The sequence below is a fragment of the Geosmithia morbida genome, assembly GCF_012550715.1.
Source record: "Geosmithia morbida isolate 1262 chromosome Unknown scaffold_3, whole genome shotgun sequence".
Taxonomy (NCBI): Eukaryota; Fungi; Ascomycota; class Sordariomycetes; order Hypocreales; family Bionectriaceae; genus Geosmithia; species Geosmithia morbida.
Genome location: NW_023336190.1, coordinates 273,083 through 285,659, shown reverse-complemented (window position 1 = coordinate 285,659; position 12,577 = coordinate 273,083). Strand labels below are relative to the sequence as shown.

The window sequence follows — 12,577 nt, the reverse complement described above, 5'->3', positions numbered from 1 at the left end:
ATCAGTCTATGCCTTTATTCGAATACGAAGAAGGTGAGGTAGGCCACTGCCCTTGATGCTGCTGAGAGACCGGTGACCATCCAGCTGCCACGCCGGCAGCGACGATACCCGCCATGACGGTGGGCGCACCGAGCGCAGAATTGGATCTCGACCTCATCGATCTCGACCTCCTCGGCTCTGGCGTCGTGGAGCTAGGCGCCTCGGCACCACCGGATTCGCCCGCATCGTGAGCGCCGTCGTTGTCGTTCAGCGTGGCGGGCGGCTGGACTGAGTTCGACCTCGACCTCGACCTCGACGCGTTGCTCCTCGACCTGGGCAGCATCACTTCGGCGGGGTGCCTGACCGCGAAGGTGAGCTGGTTGAGCCGACCGCCCCTCATCCGGCGCATGAACTTCAGCTCGTCGCGGAGCTCGAGCAGGGGCTCCGGGTACAGACGGCCCAGCTCCTCGTCCGACACCTTGAGACCGGGCGTCTTGCCGTCCGGCGAGGCCGGCGAGGAAGAGGACGAGGACGAGGCCGCTGCCGAGGCTGCCACGCGCCTCTTGACGAACCCAGGTACCAGGGCCGACACGAACGAGTCCGGGACGAACCGGATCAGCACGCCCACAGGAATCGAAATGAAGCCGAGCACGAGTGCGATGCCCCACATGGCTCCCGACTGCCCGTCCGACGAGATCGAGAAGGCTGCGCCGCCGAAGAAGATGATGATGACCTGTGCGCCGCTGATGAGGGTGCTGATGGCGATGAAATACGGGTTCTGCAGGATCCCTTCAAAGATGTTGAGGTTGTTGTCCAGGCGGCGATTGCTACGTTTGGTCAGTACTTCTCCGTTCTCTTCTCTCTCCCCCACCCCACCTTTCCTTCTCCGTCCGTATGGCACTGTTCGATCATCGAGGGGAGAGGGGGCGGGGGGAAGGGCATGTACTCACTTCCACTGGTTAAAGATTTGCATCCAGACGAACGTGTTAAACACCAAGGTAGAGATCTCCTTGCTGGAAGGCTGGTAGTCCAGGGGCAGCACACCGTTGGGGCCTCCGTAATAGAGCAGAAAGGTGATGAGCAGCTGGTACATTGCCTGTCCAAGAATCATCTTCCACATGCACGTCGTGATGATGGATGCGGTCCGAGGCTCGGGTTTCCTGTCGAGGATGCTGTGCTGGGGCGGGTCCGTGGCGAGCGCGAGGGCCGCGAGCGTGTCCATGATGAGGTTGACCCAGAGCAGCTGGACAGCTGTGAGGACCGATTCCTCGTCGTCGCTGGACACGGCCGTCACGAACGCCAGGGTGAGCGCCGTCACGTTGACCGTCAGCTGGAACTGCAGGAAGCGCTTGACGGCGTCGTTGACGGCCCGGCCCCACTTCAGAGCGCTGACAATGCTGACAAAGTTGTCGTCCATGAGGATGATGGACGACGCCTCCTTGGCCACCTCGGTGCCTGACTGGCCCATCGAGAAGCCTACGTCGGCCGTCTTGAGAGCCGGCGCGTCGTTGGTCCCGTCACCCGTCACCGCCACTATCTCGTTCCGGTCGCGGAGAAGGCGCACCAGAATTCTCTTGTCCTCCGGGCTCGACCGCGCGAGCACCTGTAGACGCGGCGCGACCTCTTCCTGCTGCTGCCGGCTCAGGTTGCGGAACTCGGGCCCCTCCATGACCACGCCGCCGGGTTGGAGGATCCCGCACTCCCTGGCGATGGCCTGCGCCGTCAGCTTGTTATCGCCGGTCACCATCCGCACCGTCACGCCGGCCTTCTGGCACAGCGCGACCGACTCCGGTACTCCGGCACGCAGAGGATCCTGGATACCCACCATGGCGATGAACGTCAGGTCCTCGAACAAGCTCTCCATGTCCACCTCGGCGGGATTGTTCTCGGACCGGCGGCCCTCGCGCGGCGGCCATGACGAGAAGTCGCGGTACGCCACGCCAATCGTGCGCAGCGACCGCGACGCGTACTGGTCGATGAGGGCCGAGACGCTCTTCATGTCCTCGGGGTCCATCCTGGTCGTCGACGCGTCCTTGGTCGGGTCTCCCAGCATCGACCCGCACTTGCCCAGTATGATCTCCGAAGCTCCCTTGACGTACAGCCGCGCCCCACCGTCCGGCAGCTTGACCACGACGCCCATGGCCTTGCGTCCCGAGTCGAAGGGCAGCAGCTGCAGCGTCGTTGCGCCCTCCCGCAGCTCCTGCACGGGTCCCATGCCGGCGAGGTCGCGAGCGAACAGCAGCAGGGCCGTCTCCGTCTTGGATCCGATGAAGCGCATCTCGCCGTCCTGCTCGCCCTCGAATGCTGTAGAGTTGAGTGCGATGGACTCGATCAAGATGCAACGGGTCGCCTCGCTGAGCTGCGAGACGCACTTCTGCGGAGACTTGGCGTCGTCGCCGCCGTTGTCGCTTGCCGAAGCTGACCTCGCCTCCCCCTCCCCGAGAACCCCACCGAACCGGTGATGGACACCAAAGGTGCCTGCGACGACGTGCATGACGTTCTGGGTCAGGGTACCGGTCTTGTCAGAGCAGATGCAGGTGGCGTTTCCCATGACCTCGCAGGCCTTGAGGTGGCGGACGAGGTTGTTGTCCTTGACCATGCGGACCATGGCGTAGGCGAGGGCGAGGGTGACGGCGAGGGGCAGGCCTTCGGGGACGGCGACGACGATGATGGTGACGACTACGAGGAAGATGTCGATGAACATCTGCCCCTTCTCGGCCGGCGTGACGTCGGGTCCGAGCTTGGGCAGCCTGACGCAGAACTTGATGAACAGGACGACGAACAGGAGGCTAGCGGCGGCGGTACCAAACTTGGCAATCCAGATGGCGATGACGTTGAGCTTGTGCTGGAGCGGTGTCATCTCGGGCTCGTCGTTGAGCGACATGAGGATCTTGCCGTATGACGAGTGGACACCGGTGCAGGTGACGAGGTAGGTGCCGGCGCCCTCGGTGACGCGGGCACCAGACTGTATGAAGGGATCCATCTTCTTGAGCTCCTCGTTGTTCTGGATGGCGTAGAAGACGTCATCGCCGGATCGCTTGCGGATCAGGTCTGACTCTCCCGTGGCCTGAGACTCGTCGCACGTCACGTTGAAGCCTTCAATCAGGACACCGTCGGCAGGGATCATGTCACCGGGTTCGATGTAGACGACGTCGCCGGGCATCAGGTCGTAGACGGACACCTCGGTCGTGTTGCCGGAGCGTATCGCCTTGACGAAGCGGTCCTGCTTCTTCTGGTTGAGCTTGGCGAAACGCCTCTCCTTGCTCCAGTCCACGAGGGATCCGACGAGGACGACGATGGCAATGGCGACCATGATGGCGACGCCCTCGACCCATTCGATCGAGGGCCCGTCATCGCCAGCAGCCCGCCTCCCGCTCCTCGGCTTCTGCGACAGCGCCTGGTAGAGGCCGACGGCAAGGCTGACGACGGCGGCAACACTGAGGAGGACCAGGACCTTGTCCTGCATGGTGAGCCACATGAGCTGGAGCAGGTTCTTACCCTTGCGTTCGGGGATGCGATTGTCGTGAAAGACGCGGAGGCGGTCCTCGAATTGCTTGGCGGAACCGCTCGCGGCGGCAGTAGCAGCTCGGGGGAGAGACAAGGGCGTGGTCTCGGCAGTAGGGGCAGCAGGGGCAGCAGCATCGAGGCTGGCCTCACCCGTGGCCTCCTCGAAGCTGACGCGCCCGTCGAGGCGTTGTTCGTCGATGCTCAGGCCGGCCTTGCGATCGGTGCGCAGGCCCTTTTCAAGGCCCTCGAGACCTCCAAGACGGTAGAAGGCGGCGAGGGACTTGGGATCGTACATCTTGACGAGCTGGCCGGGGGTGAAGGCGAAAGGGTTGTTGTCGACGTGGAAGAGGTGCTCGGTGCCGACATCGGGATCGAGGGCGGACGTGTCGTGCATAATGACCTCGTTGCGCGGCGTCTTCTTGGCCTGGTCCGAAGCCGTGTTGGACGTGACGGCCGTCATGTTGCCCTGCGAGGAGATGCTGGGGGGCACATCTGCTGAGTCAATCGAGTCATCCTTGGCGCGTCGGTTGCCCGGGACCTCGAGGAAGGGGTGGTCGCCGTCGCGGTTGATGGAGTGCGTCGGGCTCGAGACGTTGTGGGGGCTGGTGGGAAGGCTGCGTTTGCTGTCAAACGACGTCTGGATGTGAAGTCCGGGGAGTTGGGCGGCTCCCCCTGCTCGCAGGTCGTGGCTGGCCGCCTGGGTGAGATTCGGAGGCTCGTTGATCTGAGGCGACTGCGGCTGCGACTGCTGCGATGATTCTGCAGAATTGTGCGGAGGCTCCTCGACAGCCGTGTCGATTGTAATGGTCGGACTGGCAGTCGTATAATGGTCAGATTGACGTCCACAGCTCCCGCAGCGCGGCGCGCAAAGGGATATATATCTCTCGAATCAAAGACTCACGCTCTCGGTCTCGCAGCCGGGGGCGATGGTGGACTGTTTCTGTCGGCCATGGCGCGCGTCTCTCTCTCTCTCTCTTTCGCTGGCGATACAATCCCGGAAGGACTCGTCCTCTCGGAAAGAGTTGGGTGAAACCAACCGCAGCAAGGCGACGAACGTAGTATATCAGGGCGACTGCATTAGCGGATGGGTTTTGAAGGAATAGGAAGGGATCCACCTGATATTGATTGAGGGAAGGGAAGAATGAATATAGAATAGAATGGTAGTAGACGAGAAAATGGAGAATGAGTACGAGTAGTAGCAAGTAAGGAAGGAGAGAAGAAGTGAACAGAGGGGGAAGGCACGGGAGAGGAAGAGAGCGTAACTGCTTTCAAGGCAAGGCCACAAAGACAGGCATAGCTCTCGACGCCCAGCCACCCAGATCAAGGTTAAGGGTGTTTGTGAGATGGGAGAAGAATGAAGTTTAGGTCTGAGGGGGGAAAGGTAAAGAGGAAGGAAGTGGCGATAGACGGTTGTGTCGTTGTGTGTGCGTGTATCGGTGACGGGCGTATTGTGGGGTGACTTTAGCCGGGTTTAATTTTTCTTCTTCTTTTCTTTCTTCTTCGGGATATTCTTTTCTCTACTCTAGTCTCTTGGGATTAATGCAGTGGATCTCTTCTTTCTCTCCCGATAATACAAAGCAAGACCGACTAACACTCAAGGGAAGGACCAGAGCTCGATGAAACCGAGGCTGTGCAATCTTCTATATGGATATCTATTGGTTAGATCTGCATGGCTGATTAAAATGATGAAATTAATAAAACAACCATATAATAATGTACTCGTACTTATGTCATATATTACGAGTAGACTATAGCATCCCGGGGGAGTACCGTGGACCTTATATCCGTACTTCGGCATTCATCATTACACATGGTATCAGAATTCTCGTACTAGCGTTGCTGCTACTACGTTCAGCGACGGCCCGTATTTCTCCATTGTACTCGTAGTGGTTCCCAGGCATCGGAGAGTAGTAGTATTGAACTATTCCACTGATCATCACTGGGGGGGAGGGATATCTGCGAATATCAGGTCAAGCTCTGAGCATGTGGGGGAACTACGAGTACGCGACCGACACATGCGAGACAGCTGCATTTCCCGCTGGTCAAAAAAAAAAAAAAAAAAAAACTACATGTCAGTGTGGATGGAACCCACCCCTGCCAGCAGTCGATAACANAAAAAAAAAAAAAAAAACCAACATTGACATGCATATAGTATATCGCGGGTCTCTCACGTCTTTTATGTCTGTCACATGGCCCTTGTGCTGACTAGTGCAGATGTGACCATCATGTTATCACCACGACATTACTTCCGTGAGCCCCTCCAGACATCACCGCTCGTGTGAAGTAACGATCGGACCGCTATCAAGCACGGGCACTAATAACGCCAAGTATTCGGTTGATGGAAGCGCTGTCAGATGCTGGCAGTGTGCTGGTAATGTCATCCACGTTGGCCCCCCGGGTCATCACCATCAGCCCACTATTAACTGCTGCTGCAGGCAGTAAAGTACTCGTAGGTCTAGAGAGCCCCACTACTACAAGTGATATTATCACTGTATTACCAGCCTGGCGCTGCACATGGTCCCACTGTTATCCCCGAAGTGGGGGACGATTGCCAATTGGTGGAGCCAGGCCGTACTCGTACAGCTACTTGTACTGTTATCACTCGTACTCGCTGGGCGGACTCAGTGGACCGTGGACATGATATTACAGAGCACAGTCCACCGAGCCAGCCCAACCCAACCTCCGTTTACCGTAATACGTTAGTGCTCGTCCATCGCAGGCCACGCTATTATCTACCAGTTTGTTATTACCGAAGGATCGACCAGGATTCAGCGCACATCAGCACACTAACGCTATAAGCCAAGTTCGTGGCTACCAGCACTATGTAATTGATATTACCTGTGATACCCGTAACGAGCCCGGCATGGATGAAACGCTCATGAGCTGCTATGTATGGTCTGGCACCAGATGATTCGCACCCGTCTCTCCTTTCTCTTGCCCTGTGGAAACGAGCGTAAACAAGCAAGCATGAATATCAACTCTTTCAAATTACAAGGGGTGAGAATGAGGGGGAGAGGGAGGGGAGGGGGGGGATGCATATTGCAGACCGAACCGAATGCATCATTTTTCCAGCCATTCAAGCCGCGACACAACGCACGCGAGCCTAACGTTTTTTTTTTCTTTTCTTTTCTCCCACCCATTATCTGTATATTTGAGAGGGAAAGAAACGTAGGTTGAGTCGGTGAGGTTTCTATGACGCAACGACCATGGATGAGTCGTGTGTACCGGGATGAGGGGGGCAGGGATCATGGGGCGTCTTCTTCTTGCTCAGAGAAGGGGGGGGGGGGGGAGGGGTTTGGGTGATGGCCTCTGATGAATTTGTATTAACATCACTATATCTACGGAGTACAGCAGCCCATATAATAATACTACTCTACTACCAAATACTCCACGGCGGAGTGCGTTGCATAGTGCGTCGTAGACTATGCCCTCAACCCCTCCCAAGGTCAATATCCTTGACCAGCACCATACCGTCATCATCCTTCTGACTATTCTTCACCTGTTCCAGCTCGTCGGGCCGTAGGAGAAACGGTGCCACGGCACAGCGCAGAACGCCCTCCCAGAGCCCGCCGACGATGTCACTCAGGTCACTACCCGTCTGCTTGAAGTCGGGAAAGGCGTTGACCTCGAGAAGCCAGGCCTCGTAGTCGGCGTCCACCAGGAAATCCAGCCCGAACACCTCAAAGACGTTGGGCGACGTCTGGAAGTGTATGGGCATGGCCCTGGCCGCAGCCTCGAATACTTCTCCCGAGACGCCGCAGACCTGCCGGAACAGGGACTCGAGCCTTTCGCTGGGAATGCCCGGGCCTGTCTGCTGGTCTTTGGCAAGGTCCCAGAAACGACTGACGTTGCTTCTCGTATCACCGTTGTCGTCAGTCGTCTGTAGGCACGTGTTTGTCAGGTACGAGTCCGGCTCGGCTTCGGTGCCTGGCGCCACGTAGGGCTTGCCCGCAAACAGGGCGAGCATGTGTCGGTAGACGTAGACCTTCAGGCTACCTGTGCAGCACACGTACGTGCGTATATGAAACTTGCGCCCGTCGTTGGGCAGCAGCAGGGGAGGGTGGATATACGGCTGGGCAACAAAGTGACGGAGGTGTGAAGCCATGATTGTGTCGCCGCCACCGCCGCCGCCGCCACTTTTACCCTCACCGCCCTCACCGCCCTCACCACTGCCATCGTTTTCATCTTCGTCAACGTCACTTTCCGGCTCCCACCTGTCAAAGATATCCTGAAGCTCCTCCATGGTGGAAAACAGCCTTATCCCTTGTCCGCCGTCACTCATGCCAGGCTTCAGGATCCACCACTCCCTCTGATCGGCATCCTCGACCTTGGCGTTGCGGTACATGCTCTCTCGTAGGTCAAACGCCTCGACCAGCGCGTCGTCCAGGAACTCGGCATAGTCCACCTCAAAGGCCTCGCTGCGCTTCGTGTGCTGCTTCAGCAGCGACTCCGGCTTCTTGGCCACCCAGTGGTCCACCGTTGTCGAGAGGTGGTGCTTCCTAATCAGCGCCTTGCGGATCATGTAGCTGTTGACCATGCACGTCTTGTTGTGCTCGGCCGCAAACTCAAAGTCTACGTCCTCGTACTGCGTAATGGCCAGGATCCTCGGCTCAGATGCTGTGGAGGACGCCACCACCTGGGATAGTGATGATGGCATTTCTGTCCGCTGTGACACCAGCCCCGCTGGGAATACAGATTCCATGGCCGACAGAATCAGCGGCTGCACGTAGTCATCACCGTAGCATACAATGGCTTCGATCCCTGACGCGCCATCTCGTGCTGGCCTGATGGGCAGACTCTGGGTCACTGGGTCTTTTGCTGACGTAGTTGGCCTAACGGATTGTCGCGCGTGAGAAATAAATAGAAGAAGAGAAAGAAACTCGAGGGTGAAATCTTGTGGCTTCCATTCAAGAGGGGGAATGAGGCAACGCAACAAAACGGCAAAGAGGCGAAGCGACATGTATAAATTACATTGGGCTGAGAATTTCAAAACGTCAAAAGATCCCTTTATTTGCTGTCCCCCTCTTGAACCAACAGCCATGTCGTGCTCTTGCTTCGCTCGCTACTTCCTCCCCCCCCCCCCCCCCCAAAAAAAAAAAACGACATAGAAACAATATCCGGATAAAAGGGACAAACTCACTTCAGCTCTAGCTCCTTGGCATCCTCGGCACGGATGGTTGTGGCAAAGTTGGCCTTCATGGGAGTAACGCTGTTCCGTTGTTAGATATGGTGTGAGAGAGAGATGGGAGAGAGGTTTGTCAAGAGAGGCAGAGCATGCGATGACATACCTCGTCTGTCCCTGCCTGACCACCCAGCCATCGTTTCCAGGCCCCGACTCCTCAACACTCTGGTAAACGTCTTCAAAACTAGGCGCCCACTTGAAATGTTTGTGCTTGTGGTTCGTAGCGAGCTTGGAAGTACCATTCTCCTTCCCCCCTCTGCCCTCCCGAATGGCCTCTTCCTCGATGTGAGCCTCTCCTGCCTCGCCCTCAATTTCCTGGAAGCAGCTGGAGCCGCTCCAGTAGTTCTGCAGTATATCCGTGAAGAGGGTCTTGTTCTTGCCAACGCCCTCAACAAGAGGCACGTTGACGCTGTATAGGTCGACGGATCGGTCCGTGGGCCACTGTTCGTATAGGGCGTGGATCACGCGGACGCTATGCGCACAGGCGGCCTCGATGATCTCCGGGTCATGGTTCCGTGAAAAGAAGGCGAAGCTGACTGCGATGGATCGTGCGCGGCAGGCGGCCGCCTCGAGAGCAGCGCCCAGAGTGCCCGAGCTGAGGGCGAAGACGGCCGTCGTGTTGCGTCCGTAGTTGGGTCCGCTGACAACGAGGTCCACGGGCCCGCGGTCCTTGAAATAGTGGTGCAGGCCAATCTGGACACATGATGCAGGAGTGCCATCTACGAGAACCCATTCTTCCTCGCCAGAACCCTCAGGAGACGGCAGGGCGTGACGCGTGCCTTCCTCCTGATCCGTCGGCTGCGCTTTGGAGGGGCGGTAGTAGACCGGCTTCACTGTCTTTCCAATCATATGCGCCTTGCCAATCCACGATCGCTGCGTGTCCGGGAGGCATACCGAAACCGTGTGTCCTGCCGCCTGGAGATGCCGTATCAGGCAGTGCACGTAGGGGGATGCGTGCGCGGACGGAGGGCCGTCGTCGTTGGTGACGAGGATGTGCATCTTGTAGTTGGAATGGAGAGCAAAACTTGGTAGATCGATGTAAAAGAGTGACAGTATCTCGAGTCGTATATTACAAAGAGCACCAATGCCTCCCCCTTTACAGCTCGCCTAATCAACTGTATGCGAAGAAAGCGTCTGTCGTCGTCGTCCTCTTCGTAGAGAGTCAAATAAGCGATGGAGAAGCGCGATTCAACGAGGGGCACAAACGAGGGGCACAAACGAGGGGCGACATGTGCCAAAAACCCAGCAATGGTGGGGCCATCCCGATATACGCCGAGCTTGCTTCTACCATTATTGCTCAATCGTTGACACATATTGTACCATCACAACCCCAAGTATATATTAATATGTACTTATAAAAGTACTAGTACTACATGAAGGTACCTTTTCTTCTCCCCTACGAGAAGCAAAAGAAGAGAAAACCACAGCAGCAACGGTAGTATCAGCGGCCTCACGGTATAATAGCAATAATGCAAGGTATGATGGATGCATATCTATACGTAGGAGTTCCAGAAACGATAAAAGGAGCGACATCGGTGCGAAATGGCAACATAATGGCAACAACGGAAGGAGCGATGCACTCATAACAAGAACGGCAGCTACAGCCAGCGTCATCTTTACATATAATGACTAATTACACGCTGAGGCTTTCTACCAACGACTAATTTTCGGCGCGGACCCAAGCATGCTTCAAGACATTCTCTAAAGTAGGACGTTCCTGCGGCTTGCAGTGCTGCCTTACAATCCTCTCGATCGTGTCTGCCAGGGCCTTGACTTCCACTTGCGATGACATAAGTTGGGAGTGCGGTCGAGGGCAATTCTTGCCAATACTAGACAGCGTGAAGGTCAGGCAGGGACGAAATCTGCTCCCAATATCAAGTATGAGCCAACTATCAGCTGGTGCTGTTCACTACATATTACTTCTTGTGGACCGAGTCTTAGAGGCATTCACGAATAAACGGAATGGAAAAGGTATGTTGAACCATTTGAATTGGAACAATCAGCTATGCTATCTAATAATACTGACGATATTAACCTCCCATGTCTCTCTTTCTTTTGTTTTGCTCTTGGTGTTTCCAATCTGCCAGGTCGAGGTCGTCAACGAGCTGTTTTGCTTCAGACGTAGACCTGCAACGCCTTGTCCAATTTTCATGTCGTCATGATTATCAAGAAGACAAAAAGGTAAGGAGGAATAAACAATCAAGAAAAGATGATGAAAAGAAAAACGCACAGAAGAACCAGAAGAAAGAGAAATGAAAAAAAAAGCCCCCTTCCTATATCTGTCTGTCTCTTGCTCAGCTTATTCGAAAAAGAAAAAAAAACGGGCATGCCAGTCGAAGATACCTGTAACCCTTCGTCTTGACAATGCAGAGTATTAAGAAATCACAAACTATCCTTTTTTTTTTCGTCTTCCCTTTGTCATTCTCACGTAGAGAGACTCCTTGGAACATTTAAAATAGGAAAAATCAACAACCAGAAATGGATAGACGCCCGCCTCCAGGAAAAGCAATCAAACGATGATGATGGTGGTGGTGGCTTAGGCCTCAGTACGGCTCCTCTTGGGCGCATCCCGGCCTAGGGGCTCACCAGAGCGCTTAGTAGCCGTCGCGGAAGACTTGTGAGACTTAGCCACAGACCCAAAGTTGAGGACAGGCTGAGTAGCGCGCTTAGCACTGGCCAGCTTGTCGGCGGACCGCGTGGTCCGTTGAGTGGGTGGAGGCGATGCCGGGAACTTGGGAGCGTTGGGAATCTTGCGGGTCCTGGGAGGCGTGTCGGGACTGGGCGGTTCCGAGTCCAGGTTCCCGTCCTCGATGTCTGTCACCTCTTCCTCCTCGGGGTTTACAACCTTCTCCTGCATCGACTCCTTGGGGAACAGCAGCCTGGGCTCGAGCTTCCGCTTGGAGAAAGACCTTTCGTCGGCGAGCTCATCAGCGTCTTCCGACTCATCGTTGCCGGGCTTGCTAAGCGGTCGGTAAATTGTCTTTCCACGGCTGAGAGAAAGTTGTTAGCGCATCTGTACAGGGAGCAAAATGAGGCAGAGCGTGATGCTCTCGAAATAGAAAGGAGAGTGGTTGGTGCTTACAAGTTCATGAGAAGTCCGTCCTCACGGCCAGCAGCCTTTTCAATTGACTCCATACCCTCTCCAGGGATCCTGACATGCTTACGCTTGCCCTGGGCCTTGGTCTGCTTGGAAGGGCGAGGGTTGTAGAATGGGTTGCTCTCGTCCTTCTCGGGGATGCGGTTGCAGCTGTCGCTGAAGATGGTAAAGTCCTGGGCTACCTCTTCGGCCAGAAAGCTCTCAAGGGTCGAGCCCGAAATCTTCTTAGGAGTGCGAGCTGCACGGCTGCTCAGTGACGGCGAGAAAATGTCACGTCTAACTGAGTCAAGCTCAGCTGTCTGCTTGGCCGTCGGCGGCTTCCGCGGCGTCTTAGTAGGCGTAGGAAGCATTCTAGATGAGGAGGCAGAGGCAACAGGCTTGGCCGACCTCTTGGGGGCAGGTGAAGTGCCTTGCGAGTCCATGTTGTCTGTTGGTGCGGATGTTGTTGATGGTAGGCGGCGCTTGGGGACAGAGGTGGTCTTGGCAGGCTGCTGCTGTTTGTGAACGGCACTGTCGAGCCTTCGGTGACTTGCTGACGGGGAAGGCGTTCTGTTTGCACTCCTGTTTGCGATCCTGGCTGACTTGCGAGGTTGGTAGGGCTCCCAGTTGTCGTAGTAACTGCCGAATCTGGGGGCAGGAGGTGTTGAGGGAAGCTCGGCGGCGGCGGGCGCGGGCGATGGCGTGGAAGCCATGGTGAGATGAGGGTGATCTGAGGCGCAGGCGCGACTATAGGTTTGCCGTACTATGCGAGCCGATACGTAGAGTTAATGGCGGTGACCGGGGATGGACGCGCGAGGATGAGGTTCCGTTCG

General features: G+C 56.3%; 3 protein-coding genes across 3 annotated transcripts; all 3 read right to left on the bottom strand.

Annotated features, from left to right (window-relative positions):
• Position 1: 1 nt before the first annotated feature.
• GMORB2_5034 (P-type Ca2+ transporter type 2C) lies at positions 2-4,437 on the bottom strand (the record flags this gene model as incomplete). The annotated part of the gene is made up of 3 exons (XM_035467008.1): positions 2-806; positions 930-4,298; positions 4,388-4,437. 3 exons carry the CDS (start codon positions 4,435-4,437, stop codon positions 2-4), a joined length of 4,224 nt encoding a protein of 1,407 aa, XP_035323020.1.
• A 2,479-nt stretch (positions 4,438-6,916) lies between these two features.
• On the bottom strand, positions 6,917-9,667 carry GMORB2_5033 (Tubulin-tyrosine ligase family; the record flags this gene model as incomplete). Its single annotated transcript, XM_035467007.1, has 3 exons — positions 6,917-8,318; positions 8,627-8,695; positions 8,775-9,667. The coding sequence occupies 3 exons, from the start codon at positions 9,665-9,667 to the stop codon at positions 6,917-6,919; spliced, it is 2,364 nt and encodes a 787-aa protein (XP_035323019.1).
• Positions 9,668-11,204: 1,537 nt separating this feature from the next.
• On the bottom strand, positions 11,205-12,457 carry GMORB2_5032 (uncharacterized protein; the record flags this gene model as incomplete). Its single annotated transcript, XM_035467006.1, has 2 exons — positions 11,205-11,658; positions 11,751-12,457. The coding sequence occupies 2 exons, from the start codon at positions 12,455-12,457 to the stop codon at positions 11,205-11,207; spliced, it is 1,161 nt and encodes a 386-aa protein (XP_035323018.1).
• Between the last annotated feature and the right edge of the window lie 120 nt (positions 12,458-12,577).